Source organism: Globicephala melas, chromosome 20 (assembly GCF_963455315.2).
Source record: "Globicephala melas chromosome 20, mGloMel1.2, whole genome shotgun sequence".
Lineage (NCBI taxonomy): Eukaryota > Metazoa > Chordata > Mammalia > Artiodactyla > Delphinidae > Globicephala > Globicephala melas.
Window position 1 is genome coordinate 11,674,628 of NC_083333.1, and position 10,664 is coordinate 11,685,291.

A 10,664-nucleotide genomic window follows, 5' to 3' on the forward strand; every position below is an offset into this window, starting at 1 on the left:
GCCCTATCCCAACTGGAGTTTCCTCTGGACTTGATTTTCAGTCCTGATAACTCTTCTGTATACACACATAAGCTGCGAGATTCCAAAGTGTTTTCCTGCCACCATTTGTGTGTCTGAGGTGGGCAACACTAATATGTCCCTTCCCTGAGTCAGATGTCCATCCCTGGGTCACTACATGCACACTATCGGTGTGTTCTTGTCTAACATTACCACCACCGATTCCAAGGAGATACGTCCCAGCTGGAGAGCCCATTTCCAACACCTCTCTGGCTCAGCTCTGACCTTGGACAAGTCATGTGCAACCTTTCTAGGCTTGCAGTCTCATCTCTAAAATGAAGTTATAATTGCATGCAAGAACCCTTCTAGATTTAAATGACCAGGGCTCCTCTACTCCCAAGTGAGATGCAGAGTCCCCTATTTCTCCGCATGCCCTAGTGTATGTCCGTCATTATTGTTTGCTATTCAGATCCATCCTATTAGGCCTCTGTTCTAACCCCAAGGAGTGTTTGTGCGGTTCACCTGGCCTTGTAAAGACACAGAATAGTTTATCATAAAGACACAGAATAGTTTATCTCCATAGAAACTACAACTTCCATCAGGCACTACTTCAACGGAACAGGAAAGGATGTGGGGGCGTGGCCCCAACGCCCTGGTAGCTTTGAAGACAAACTACAACTCCCAGGATAGCCGCGAGATCTCTGCAGAGCGAAAGGAGTGACTGAACTCTGACTGGAGGCCGGGCTGGTCCGGAACCACCCCGACAGTCTCCAGAAAGGGGCGTGGTTATAATTTAGGGGCGTGACCTTGCAGGCAGCAGGAAGAAGTTACCTGTTGAATCTTACTATCCATTCTCTTCCCAGCCTTTGTAGCTAACCCTAAGAGGGAAGCCGCAAGCCACTAGCCTCTTCTGAAAAAGAGGTAAGGGGGCGTAGACAAGGGGCAGCGAAGGAGGCTATTGCATTCCTTAGGAGGGGCCAAACAGCTACTTTCTACCTGCTGAGTCAGGTGAACCGTTCCATGGGGGCGGGGACCAGCATATGAGAAAAGGGCAAGGACGGAGGAGGTATTTATTTGTTTTCTTTCAAGACTAAATTTAGGGCCCTTCGTCTGCAGACCCATTGGCGGACTGTGTCTTGGGAACCCTCTTGGCCTCTGGAAGAGAAAAGAACGGGGGCCAGTTTTCCGCAGCAAAAGGAACGGCCCGTCTGGGCTTCCTCCCGTCTGTGTATTTCCTAGCCCCCAAACGACAGAGCCATATGGCTTCCGCGGTCTGGGGGAGTGCTCCCTGGTGGGGCCCACCGCCCCCAGCCCCAGCCCGGCCGCTCACGGACATCGACTTCTGCTCTGGGGCGCAGCTACAAGAACTAACCCAGCTGATCCAGGAGCTGGGTGTGCAGGCGAGCTGGAGTGAAGGTCCCAAGCCAGGACCAGATCTCCTCCAGGCCAAGGACTTTGTTTTCTCTTTGCTTGGTAAGTAACCCTCCCAGCCTTCGGGAACTTGCAGCTCTCAGCTCCGCCTCACCCCGCCCCGGCTCTGGATCACGCCTTTACGATCCCTTCTCTTTCCTTAGGTCTCGTTCACCGCCGGGACCCTCGCTTTCCTCCTCAGGCAGAGCTCTTGCTGCTTCGTGGCGGGATTCGCGAGGGCTCCCTGGATCTGGGGCCTGCGCCTCTAGGTCCCTACGCTCGGGGACCTCACTACGACGCCGGCTTCACACTCCTGGTGCCCGTGCTTTCGCTAGATGGCACTGGGCAGGAGCTGCAACCGGACGTGGGATCCTGTTACGCATGGCTCTTCCTCCCAGAGCAGGTACGCGGAACCTCGGTCCGGGAGGCATGGCAGGATTGCCTAGGACCCCCAGTCCCAGGAGGACGTGATTCGATCCACCCAGCCCAAAGCAAAGAAACTCCCAAGGATCCGCAAATCTCCGTGGACCAGCTACACGGTGACGTCACTGAGCCTGAGGCACACGAGTCTTTGGAAAACTCACCTAGTAATGTTTCAGTGCCAGAATTGCCTCAACAAGACGTAACCGATATTGACTTTACCTCACCAATGAAAAAAACGAATGGTGACGTCACCAAAGCAGCCGAAGTTAGCCCAGTGCCACAGCCGTCGGAGGCTCCGGAGGCATGGCCCACATTGTGCCCCGCCCAGGTGGCTGCCTGGTTCTTTGCTTCACTGGCTGCGGTCGCTGAGTCCCTGTTTCCGGTCCCGGGTGCCCCGCGCTTGGTCCACGCAGCCCGCCACGCGGGGGTCACCACCATCCTCGTGGCTACGCCCGGGCCCCCGCGCCGCCTCTTGCTTTTCGACTTGATCCCCGTGGTGTCCGTGGCCGGCTGGCCCCAGGGGGCTCGGAGCCACTCGTGGGCCGGCCCGCTGGCCTCGGAGTCGTCTTCCTTCTACCTGGTGCCCGGCGGCGGCGGCACAGAGCGGCCGGACGCCCCCGGCTGGCAGCTCTGCTTCGCCCGCCAAGAGCTGGCGCTCAAGACGCGCATACCCGTTCCCCTGCTGCAAGCGCACGCGGCGGCCCAGGCGCTGCTGCGCCCGCTGGTGGCAGGGACTAGGGTCGCGGCGCCCTACCTCCTGCGGACGTTGCTCTACTGGGCGTGCGAGCGGCTGCCCGCGCTCTATCTGGCGCGACCCGAGAATGCGGGCGCCTGCTGCCTCGGGCTGCTGGATGAGCTGGGCCGGGTGCTCGAGGCTGGGACGCTGCCCCACTATTTTCTGAGTGGCCAAAAGCTCCGTGCGGGGGACGGCGCCGCTTCGCTGCTCGGGGCGTTGGGCCTGCTTCGCAGGGACCCTGCCCTCGCCCTGCGCGCCGCTGTGGAAGAGGCCAAGGCTGCACGCAAGGGGGGCGGCTTAGCCGGCGTAGGAGGCGGGGCCCATTAAAGACGCTGTTCCTACTAACCTCGAATGTGCTTCTGTTGGCCAGCGGGATGTGGAGGGGACTGCTCTCCCCTCACCTGGGAGACAGGCTGCTGAGCGATTTGGGCCTGAAGAGCCCGTTCTAGAAGGCCTCCTCGCCGGTTCCTCCGCGTCCTCCTACCCTCCTCCCGCCCCATCCCTGGCACAGGTCGTTCCATTCTGGCCTCTCCACTTTCCAAATCTGTGGCCAGCACCCCTCCCACTCCGGTGCAGCGTCTGGCATCCATCTCCCGCCAGTTCTTATGGTCTTTTCTCTTAGGAGTCAATAGGGATGGGGGTAATATATTTGCTGAAAAAACGTGTAAACGAGAGAGGTATGGAGACCAGGGACTGACAGTTTGTCTCACACAAAAGCAGAGACATTAAGGAGGCCGGATTTCACCCCAGGCTAGACTTCACCACCACCGCTATCTCTTCAGTTATTCCCCCCACCTTCCTCATCCAGTTCTGTCTTCCATCCCGGGCAATAGGGTCCCTTTCTCCATTCTCGGGGTATCCGCCATTCCATCTATCTAAGCCCAACCTCTCCCCCCATCCAGAGTTCCATTCAGTGGAGTCGCCTCCTTGTCCCTCCTCCTCTGAACCCCGAGACATGCGGCCTTGCCTCGGCTCCGCCTGTCTCTAAGACCTTCGCCACTCCCTGCCTCCAAGGAACCCCGGGGTTCCGCCCGCCCAGCTTCACCCCCGCCACTCTTTCCCGGCGTCTCCGCCCCCTGCCCCGCCCCCGGGCCGGCTCTCGGAGGAGAGGGGAGCCGCTGTCGCCGCCGCCGCCTCAGCTTCCCACAGCCGCTACCGCTGCCTCCGCTGCCGCCGCTCCGCTTGGCCCAGCCGCCAGGCCCAGTGCTCACTTCGCCAGACCAGGGCGCTCTGCGGAGACACCCTCAATCCTTCCTGGGGTCCGGGACGCCTAGCCGGGCGTGGGGGGAAGCTCCGCTTGCGGGGTACAGGGAGGGAGGAGCCTGGAACCGGAGCCAGCGCCAGCCGACCCCGGATCGACAAGACAGGACAGGTTGAGGGGCGTCGGGGAAGGAAGAGGGGGTGCTATAGGCAGTCCCAGGGAGGACAAGGAAGCCCTGTCGCAGAAAGCTCTGATGCGCTCTGACTTACAGCGGGTCTGTTCACATTTGGGGACCCGTGACAACGTGGGTGCACTCCTCTCTCGGGGGGCTGGTTGGATTGGAGGGCGTGGGATCTAAACAGCACCAGCTGTCCCCGAGGAAATTAGGGGCTGCCAGAAAAAAAAAGCCAAAAACCTATGCTCCTTATTCCGAGGTGACAGAGGGCCCTCCAGACAACCACCTGGTGTAACCACTAGGAAGGGCGGATTTGGAGGTGACTTCAAAAGGAGTGGATGGTAACAAGGTGAGGAAAGGGGCTCAGCAGCTGGAACGCTGTGCCACTAGAATTGGGGGTGACTTGGTAAAAAGCGGTATCGTCCAGAGACAGGGTCTGGGAACCTCTTCTTGCTGATTGGCGACAGTCTGGATATTTCAAGGCATAGTTTTTTTGGGATTTCAGTGAAAAAAAGTGGGGGATTCTTCAATTAGAGGGTGGCAAAAGAAAAGACACCAAGGTTGAGTTCTTCCTAGACACTGGCAGCACCCCAGCAGGGGTGGGGTGAGCTAATATCCCCAAAGCTAAGGACCCACACCCTTAAAATTACAAGAGTGGCTTTGGCAGGAGTGCAGGTCCCGGAAATAGGGTGGAAAGGTGCCTGGTGATATTGGAACCACATCCTGGAAAATTTGAGGGTCTTGGCTTTGGGATAGTGTTAGTGGGGGACAGGGACACTGGAGATCAGAGAAGGGGGAGTTTTCTGTGGGGGGCAAAGGTCGAGGGTGGGGTCAACTGAGAGGTACATAGGCTGCTGGGTCTGGCGAAACTAGCACGAGGCCCAAGGGTGGGAGCTGGTGCCTGGGGTGGGGGTCGTCTAGGGCTTATCCTCAGGTCCCGTGGGTGAGGCGGCGAGTCGGACCGGAGAGTCAAGAGCATGTCCTGGTGAGCTAGCGGGCTTCTCCGGGGGTGGGGGGCAGCGCGCTCTGGGAGCCTGCCGGTTTTGGGGTGTCTCCTCCCGGGGCGCCATGGCGGCACTGGCCAGCAGCCTGATCCGGCAGAAGCGGGAGGTCCACGAGCCCGGGGGCAGCCGGCCCGTGTCGGCGCAGCGGCGCGTGTGTCCCCGCGGCACCAAGTCCCTTTGCCAGAAGCAGCTCCTCATCCTGCTGTCCAAGGTGCGACTGTGCGGGGGGCGGCCCGCGCGGCCGGACCGCTGCCCGGGTGAGTGGCTGGGGCGGGGTCTCCGGGCCGGGGGTCTCTCTGCCTGGGAGGTTGAGGCCAGGGACTCGGAAGAGCGGGGCCCGACTGACGGGGGCTCCCCGAAAGTGAAAGGGGGTGGGCCTGGACCACAAACTCTCGGGCAGACGATGCCTCAGTTTCCCTTCTCTCTCGCCCATAACCCCGAGTCCCCTTGCTTTCGAGGGCAAGGGGAAGGCTTGAGGGGCTAAGCCTGGTGCCCCGAAGCCTGGCAGCTCCCGCTCGGCCCCCCTCCCAACACAGGAGTCCCCCACCCCCACCATCCTCTGCCTACGTGCCGTCTCTCGCGATTCTTTCAATGCGAGTGGAGGGGCCTGGGGGTTCCGGACGCCTGGGTCACCCCGAGGGTTTCTGCGGCTCCGGCAGCCCCGCCCCCGCCTCGGTTCTCCCGCTCCTCCGAGCCTTGGATCCGTTCCGCCTCGCCGAGCTTGCCTGGCTCGGTACCAATCTGCCCAGCTCTCCCCCGGGTGTCCTTGCAGCTACCTCGCCAGTCCGCCCCTCTGTGCGCCCTCCTCCCGTGACCTGCACTTCAAGAAGAGAGCTGGGCACTCCCCCACGACCGCCTACACGGCTCAGAAATCGGGTCCCACGGGCTCAGGGGACCCTCTGCCGCGAGGAACTCAGACACACTAAACGGCTGGATACCCGCACGGAGACTGGGGGTCGTACCATCTACGAGGGGGTACCGGGAACTCGGCCGCAAGCGCCGGGGGAGGAGAGTTGTGAGGGTTAGCGTGTGGTCCCCGTCCAGGTGCGACAGGCGGGAAGTCCCTCTGGCCTCGCTCCTGTCCTCTCTCAGCTCCCCTAGGGGGAGACCCCCCCACCCCCCGCTGGCGTCCTCCTCCCCCCGCCGCCGGCCCTCCGCAGTGGTACGGTCCGCAGCCCACCCTTTGAGTGGGACCCAGCCCCCACGTGAGTCAGCCTGCCTCACCAGCTCCCTGGCCCCCTCCCCCATTTCCTTGGTTTGGTACCGAATATCCCCCATCCCAGGCGGGTTACCTGGATGATGGGGAGAGGCTGAGCCTCAGGGAGGGCGGGGACCCCGCGAGCCAGCAGACTGACAGACAGACAGACAGACAGATGGGTCAGTGTCAGACAGGCCGGCGCTGGGCCAAGGCGAGGCCCGCGCGAAGCGAGAGGCAGCCGCAGCAGCAGGTGCTGAGTCAGCGTCAGGCCCAGTCCCACCCCCACTCCTGAGGGGGCGCCCCTACCCTGGGGTCACCTTAATGCCCCCCACATTCGCAAACACACTGCCCCTTCAGCAGCTCTGCCTGTCTCCCTTTGTCCTCTGCGTTTCCATGTATCTCTCCTCTTCCTCTTCCTTCTTCTCCCCTCCCCCCATTCTGGTTGAGCTGTAGAGTAGGAATTAAATACATTTCAATCAATTAAACTGAAAGCTGGTTAGAGGAAGCAGAAGGGACCCACACCTCAGCTTCCTCTGGAGTCAAAGAGAGGTGGGAGAGAGCTTGCTTAGAGGGTCAGGGAGTTGGGGCCCTGGGACCCTCTTCCTTCCCTCCATCCTCCTTTCTTTCTGTCCTCTGATCCCGCCAAGTGTAGCAATGTTTCTGGGAACAGAGATGTCATGTTCCAAGATGAATGTCTCTCTCTCCAGAGCCTCAGCTCAAAGGCATCGTCACCAAACTGTTCTGCCGCCAGGGTTTCTACCTCCAGGCGAATCCCGATGGGAGCATCCAGGGCACCCCAGAGGACACCAGCTCTTTCAGTGAGAGGGGAAGCCAGCTGCTGGGTGGGAAGGGGGAGCGCAGGCATAGGAGATGACAGTCCTATTGTGGCTTCAGGTTCTGTTGTTTTCAGTCTGGCTTTTTTTTTTTTAGATGTTGGGGTAGGAATTTATTAATTAATTAATTTATTTTTTGCTGTGTTGGGTCTTGGTTTCTGTGCGAGGGCTTTCTCTAGTTGTGTCGAGCGGGGGCCACTCTTCATCGCTGTGCGCGGGCCTCTCACTATCGCGGCCTCTCTTGTTGCGGAGCACAGGCTTCAGACGCGCAGGCTCAGTAGTTGTGGCTTACGGGCCTAGTTGCTCCGCGGCATGTGGGATCTTCCCAGACCAGGGCTCGAACCCGTGTCCCCTGCATTAGCAGGCAGATTCTCAACCACTGCGCCACCAGGGAAGCCCCAGTCTGGCTTTTTGACCCCGCAAAGGAAGAAGTAGAACTGGGACCAGAATTGAGGGGGGGCTCGGATGGGGATTGGAGGCTTGGGGTACTGATACCCCTTCTCTCCACCCCCAGCCCACTTCAACCTGATCCCTGTGGGGCTCCGTGTAGTCACCATCCAGAGTGCCAAGCTGGGTCACTACGTGGCCATGAACGCTGAGGGGCTGCTCTACAGCTCGGTGAGACAAGGGGGCAGAGTGGCCTGGAGTCAGGGGACTCCCCTAGCTACAGCCTTCCCAACTACAGATATTTTGCAGCTCAGGGCTTCCTCTCCCTCCAGCTCTTGCCTGTCCTCACTGCCCGCTCCCAAGCACCTCCTCTAGCGTCCCTCCAATCCCTTCTCCTTGAATACCCTCCTAAATACCCCCAGGCTCTTTGAATGTCCAACTCTGTCAACCTTTTAGGACCCCTGTGTCTTCTCCAACCTCCTCTAGACCTCATTATTACTCACTTCCCCAGAGTCATTCAGGATGCTGGGGAAGGATTCAGGAACTCCTCCAAGCAGAAATTCCCTCCAGGTGCCCTGGATGGTGAGAGGGTGGGAGTAGAGCAGAGAGAAGTTATCTTCTTATCCCAGGCCCCCAGAAGTCTAGTTCCCGGCCCTCGGGGGGTCACCAGACTCTTCCTCATCCTCCCTTTCTCCCAGTTCCTGCGTGGACTCAGAAGTTGGCTCTCCCAGTCTCAAACGTATGGATTATATCCTGCCTTGTTCTTCCCAGGGCTCCCTTCTGTTCAGTGATGTGTCTTTTTGTCTTTCTGTCTGTGTGTGCCTTTCTGGGTCTTTGTCTCCTCAGCCACATTTCACAGCTGAGTGTCGCTTTAAGGAGTGCGTCTTTGAGAATTACTATGTCCTGTACGCCTCTGCTCTCTATCGCCAGCGTCGTTCTGGCCGGGCCTGGTACCTGGGCCTGGACAAGGAGGGCCGAGTCATGAAGGGAAATCGAGTCAAGAAGACCAAGGCAGCCGCCCACTTTGTGCCCAAGCTCCTGGAGGGTGAGTATGGACGCCCAGGGAAGAGGTGGACCACATGGGACAGTATTGACCTAGACATGGACATTTAGTGACACACAGCTAAGGGCTATAAGTGTTTTAAGAGGACACATGCTATGACAGGTCAAGCCAGGAAGGCTTTGGCCTTTGGAGGTTTGGGAAGCTCTCCTTCTGTGGGTTCCCAGAGGAGGAGTATAGGGGAAGGGAGCCCTTTCAGAGCTCTCTTGGTGCCTAACTCTCCTTCCTGCTCCTCTCTCTCCCCTTCACAGTGGCTGTGTACCGGGAGCCTTCTCTCCACAGTGTCCCTGAGACCTCCCCTTCCAGTCCCCCTGCCCCCTGCCGTGTAGTCCCCGGACTGGAGGCTCCCTGCTCTAGCCACCACCACAGCCTGTCTCCCAGCCCTGCTTCTGGCCCTGCTCTCACCCCTGCTGCCACACTCATGCCCTGAGCAGCCATGTCCCACCAGGTGCTCTACCCTGAGGGAGCCTAGGGGCCGGCCATGACTTCCGGGACTGCTGAGACCCTTAGATCCTTGGGCCCGGGAAAGGGGTCAGAGAGGGGGATGTCTGAAAATGGTCCTGGCTGATCACTTCTTTCCTTCCACACTCACACCCTCCAAAGCCTTTTCCCGAGATGGTGCGGGGGGGTTCCAAAACTGACAAAACCAGGGCATAAATCTTCCCCACCCCGGGCTCAGCCAGTTCCTGGAGCCCTTTGCCCTTTTCATGGCCACCAAGCCGTAGACTTATAGGTCCACTGCAGCTCAGGATTAGTTTCCTTCTTTCGCTACTCCACCTTTTGCCTTGTTCCAGACAGGCTCTGGAACACCAGGCACCCCAGCCAGGGCCATTTCTGCACCCAGGGTCTGTGCTGGAACACAGGCATGCTGCCAGGCTCTGTTCTGGATCCATCAGGCCTCTGTCCTTCACCCAGATGGACCCCTGGTTTCCAATTAGAGAGAGGCTGGATTTGGGCCCTGTCCAGCTGCTGGTCTTGGCCTGAATTGGGCCAGTCTCAGATCACCACAGGTTTAACTTTCTTACCCCAGAGACACCCAATTCTAGAGCGTGGTGTTCTAGACACATACAGAGCCATACTTCCTTCTGAATCTCAGCTCTAGGACATAGACCACGACTCTCAGCCCTTCCCTCTAGGATGGAACTAGAGCCTATATAGGCATGTTATTGCTCTAGAGTAAGAGTTCTAGACCCACGCTTCCACCTTCTCTAGTGATACCTGTTAAGCAGGAGCTCTGGAAAGGACCCAGCTATGATTCACAAAGAACTAAGTCCAGAACTTCTTGTTTTCCCTAGACAATTTTCCAAAAATCTTATTCTTCCTATAGAATGCTAACCTTATTTTTTTACATGCAGTTTCTAGCTCCTGCAGCTCAGCTGGGGTCCTGCCAGGGAACAGAGGCTGAGGAAGGGCAGAGGAGTTTTGGAAGGAATCCCTGGCTCATAGAAGGGCAGCTAGGATGGGAAAGTGGCCAGAACCATGGCATGACTGGACCTGTGCCTGGGTTGGGGGGACATGAACACTTAGCTACCTCAGCAGGAATTCCTTCCAGGTCCCCTTTAAAGCTGAGGTCTTTAGGGTAATGGGTCTAGAATAAAAAAGACAAATGGGACATAGCTTTGAACCCCCTCAAATGAGGAGACACCAATTCAGCAATAAGTCCCACCCTTCTCCCCTACAGGTCAGGCCAAGGAGGGTGAGGGCCTCTTGGTCTCTAGACCTCATACACCCCTCCAGCTTCTAACTGAATAGAACTTGCTTTACCTCAGCTGGGTGTTAGGTACCCAAAAAGGCTCTGCTCCCCGGGGACCAGTATCCACTCCATGCTTTCTCAATTAAAGACGATTTATACAATTGAAGTGTTGTCTGCCATCTGTGGGTAGCAGGCTTTGGCAGTCGCTCGGGGAGGGATCAAGTCCCAGGGGCGGGGCGGGTAGGCTGGCGGCTGCCCCCCAATAACAGGTGCACATTCCTGGGCGCCTCGTCACTTCCCCTGCGCTGGCTGTCCTGGTGGCTCACCCAAGCGGACTCACTGAGCGACGCGGGCGGGCTATGACCCCAGGGGCGCTGCTGCTGCTGCTGGGGGCGTTGGGGGCGCCATTCGCCCCGGGTAAGTCTGGGCCTCAAAGGGGCAGTGACAGGGCCAGAGGTCGTGGCCGGGCATCAGGGCTTCACTCAGTTCTCTCCTCCTCCAGGCGCCCGCGGCTCGGAGGCGGAGGGCCGACTCCGCGAGAAACTTT

The 10,664-nt window shown here is 58.8% G+C and overlaps 2 protein-coding genes across 6 annotated transcripts; both read left to right on the forward strand.

Moving 5' to 3' along the window:
- Nucleotides 1-814: 814 nt before the first annotated feature.
- Nucleotides 815-2,893, forward strand: TMEM102 (transmembrane protein 102). Its single transcript, XM_060290926.1, has 3 exons — nt 815-918; nt 1,114-1,470; nt 1,572-2,893. Exons 2-3 carry the CDS (start codon nt 1,257-1,259, stop codon nt 2,891-2,893), a joined length of 1,536 nt encoding a protein of 511 aa, XP_060146909.1. The 5' UTR covers nt 815-918; nt 1,114-1,256.
- Nucleotides 2,894-3,694: 801 nt separating this feature from the next.
- FGF11 (fibroblast growth factor 11) lies at nt 3,695-10,259 on the forward strand. 5 transcript variants are annotated; one of them, XM_060290929.1, is made up of 6 exons: nt 3,695-4,291; nt 4,963-5,203; nt 6,852-6,962; nt 7,492-7,595; nt 8,211-8,409; nt 8,676-10,259. In XM_060290929.1, the coding sequence occupies exons 2-6, from the start codon at nt 5,011-5,013 to the stop codon at nt 8,852-8,854; spliced, it is 786 nt and encodes a 261-aa protein (XP_060146912.1). In that variant the 5' UTR covers nt 3,695-4,291; nt 4,963-5,010; the 3' UTR covers nt 8,855-10,259. The 5 variants fall into 5 exon arrangements, with proteins under 5 accessions (XP_060146912.1, XP_060146911.1, XP_060146913.1 ...); XM_060290928.1 differs by lacking the exon at nt 3,695-4,291 and having other exon boundaries at nt 4,838-5,203; XM_060290930.1 differs by lacking the exon at nt 3,695-4,291 and having other exon boundaries at nt 4,838-5,157; nt 6,896-6,962.
- The last annotated feature ends 405 nt before the right edge of the window (nt 10,260-10,664 follow it).

What these genes read in the sequence shown, in the direction of transcription:
- TMEM102 (XM_060290926.1), top strand. Translation starts at nt 1,257, where the DNA reads ATGGCTTCCGCGGTCTGGGGGAGTGCTCCCTGGTGGGGCCCACCGCCC. An exon ending in CTTTGTTTTCTCTTTGCTTG is followed by an intron (nt 1,471 to 1,571) that starts GTAAGTAACCCT and finishes CTCTTTCCTTAG; the next exon opens with GTCTCGTTCACCGCCGGGAC.
- FGF11 (XM_060290927.1), top strand. Translation starts at nt 5,538, where the DNA reads ATGCGAGTGGAGGGGCCTGGGGGTTCCGGACGCCTGGGTCACCCCGAG. An exon ending in AGAGGACACCAGCTCTTTCA is followed by an intron (nt 6,963 to 7,491) that starts GTGAGAGGGGAA and finishes CTCCACCCCCAG; the next exon opens with CCCACTTCAACCTGATCCCT. An exon ending in TGTGCCCAAGCTCCTGGAGG is followed by an intron (nt 8,410 to 8,675) that starts GTGAGTATGGAC and finishes TCCCCTTCACAG; the next exon opens with TGGCTGTGTACCGGGAGCCT.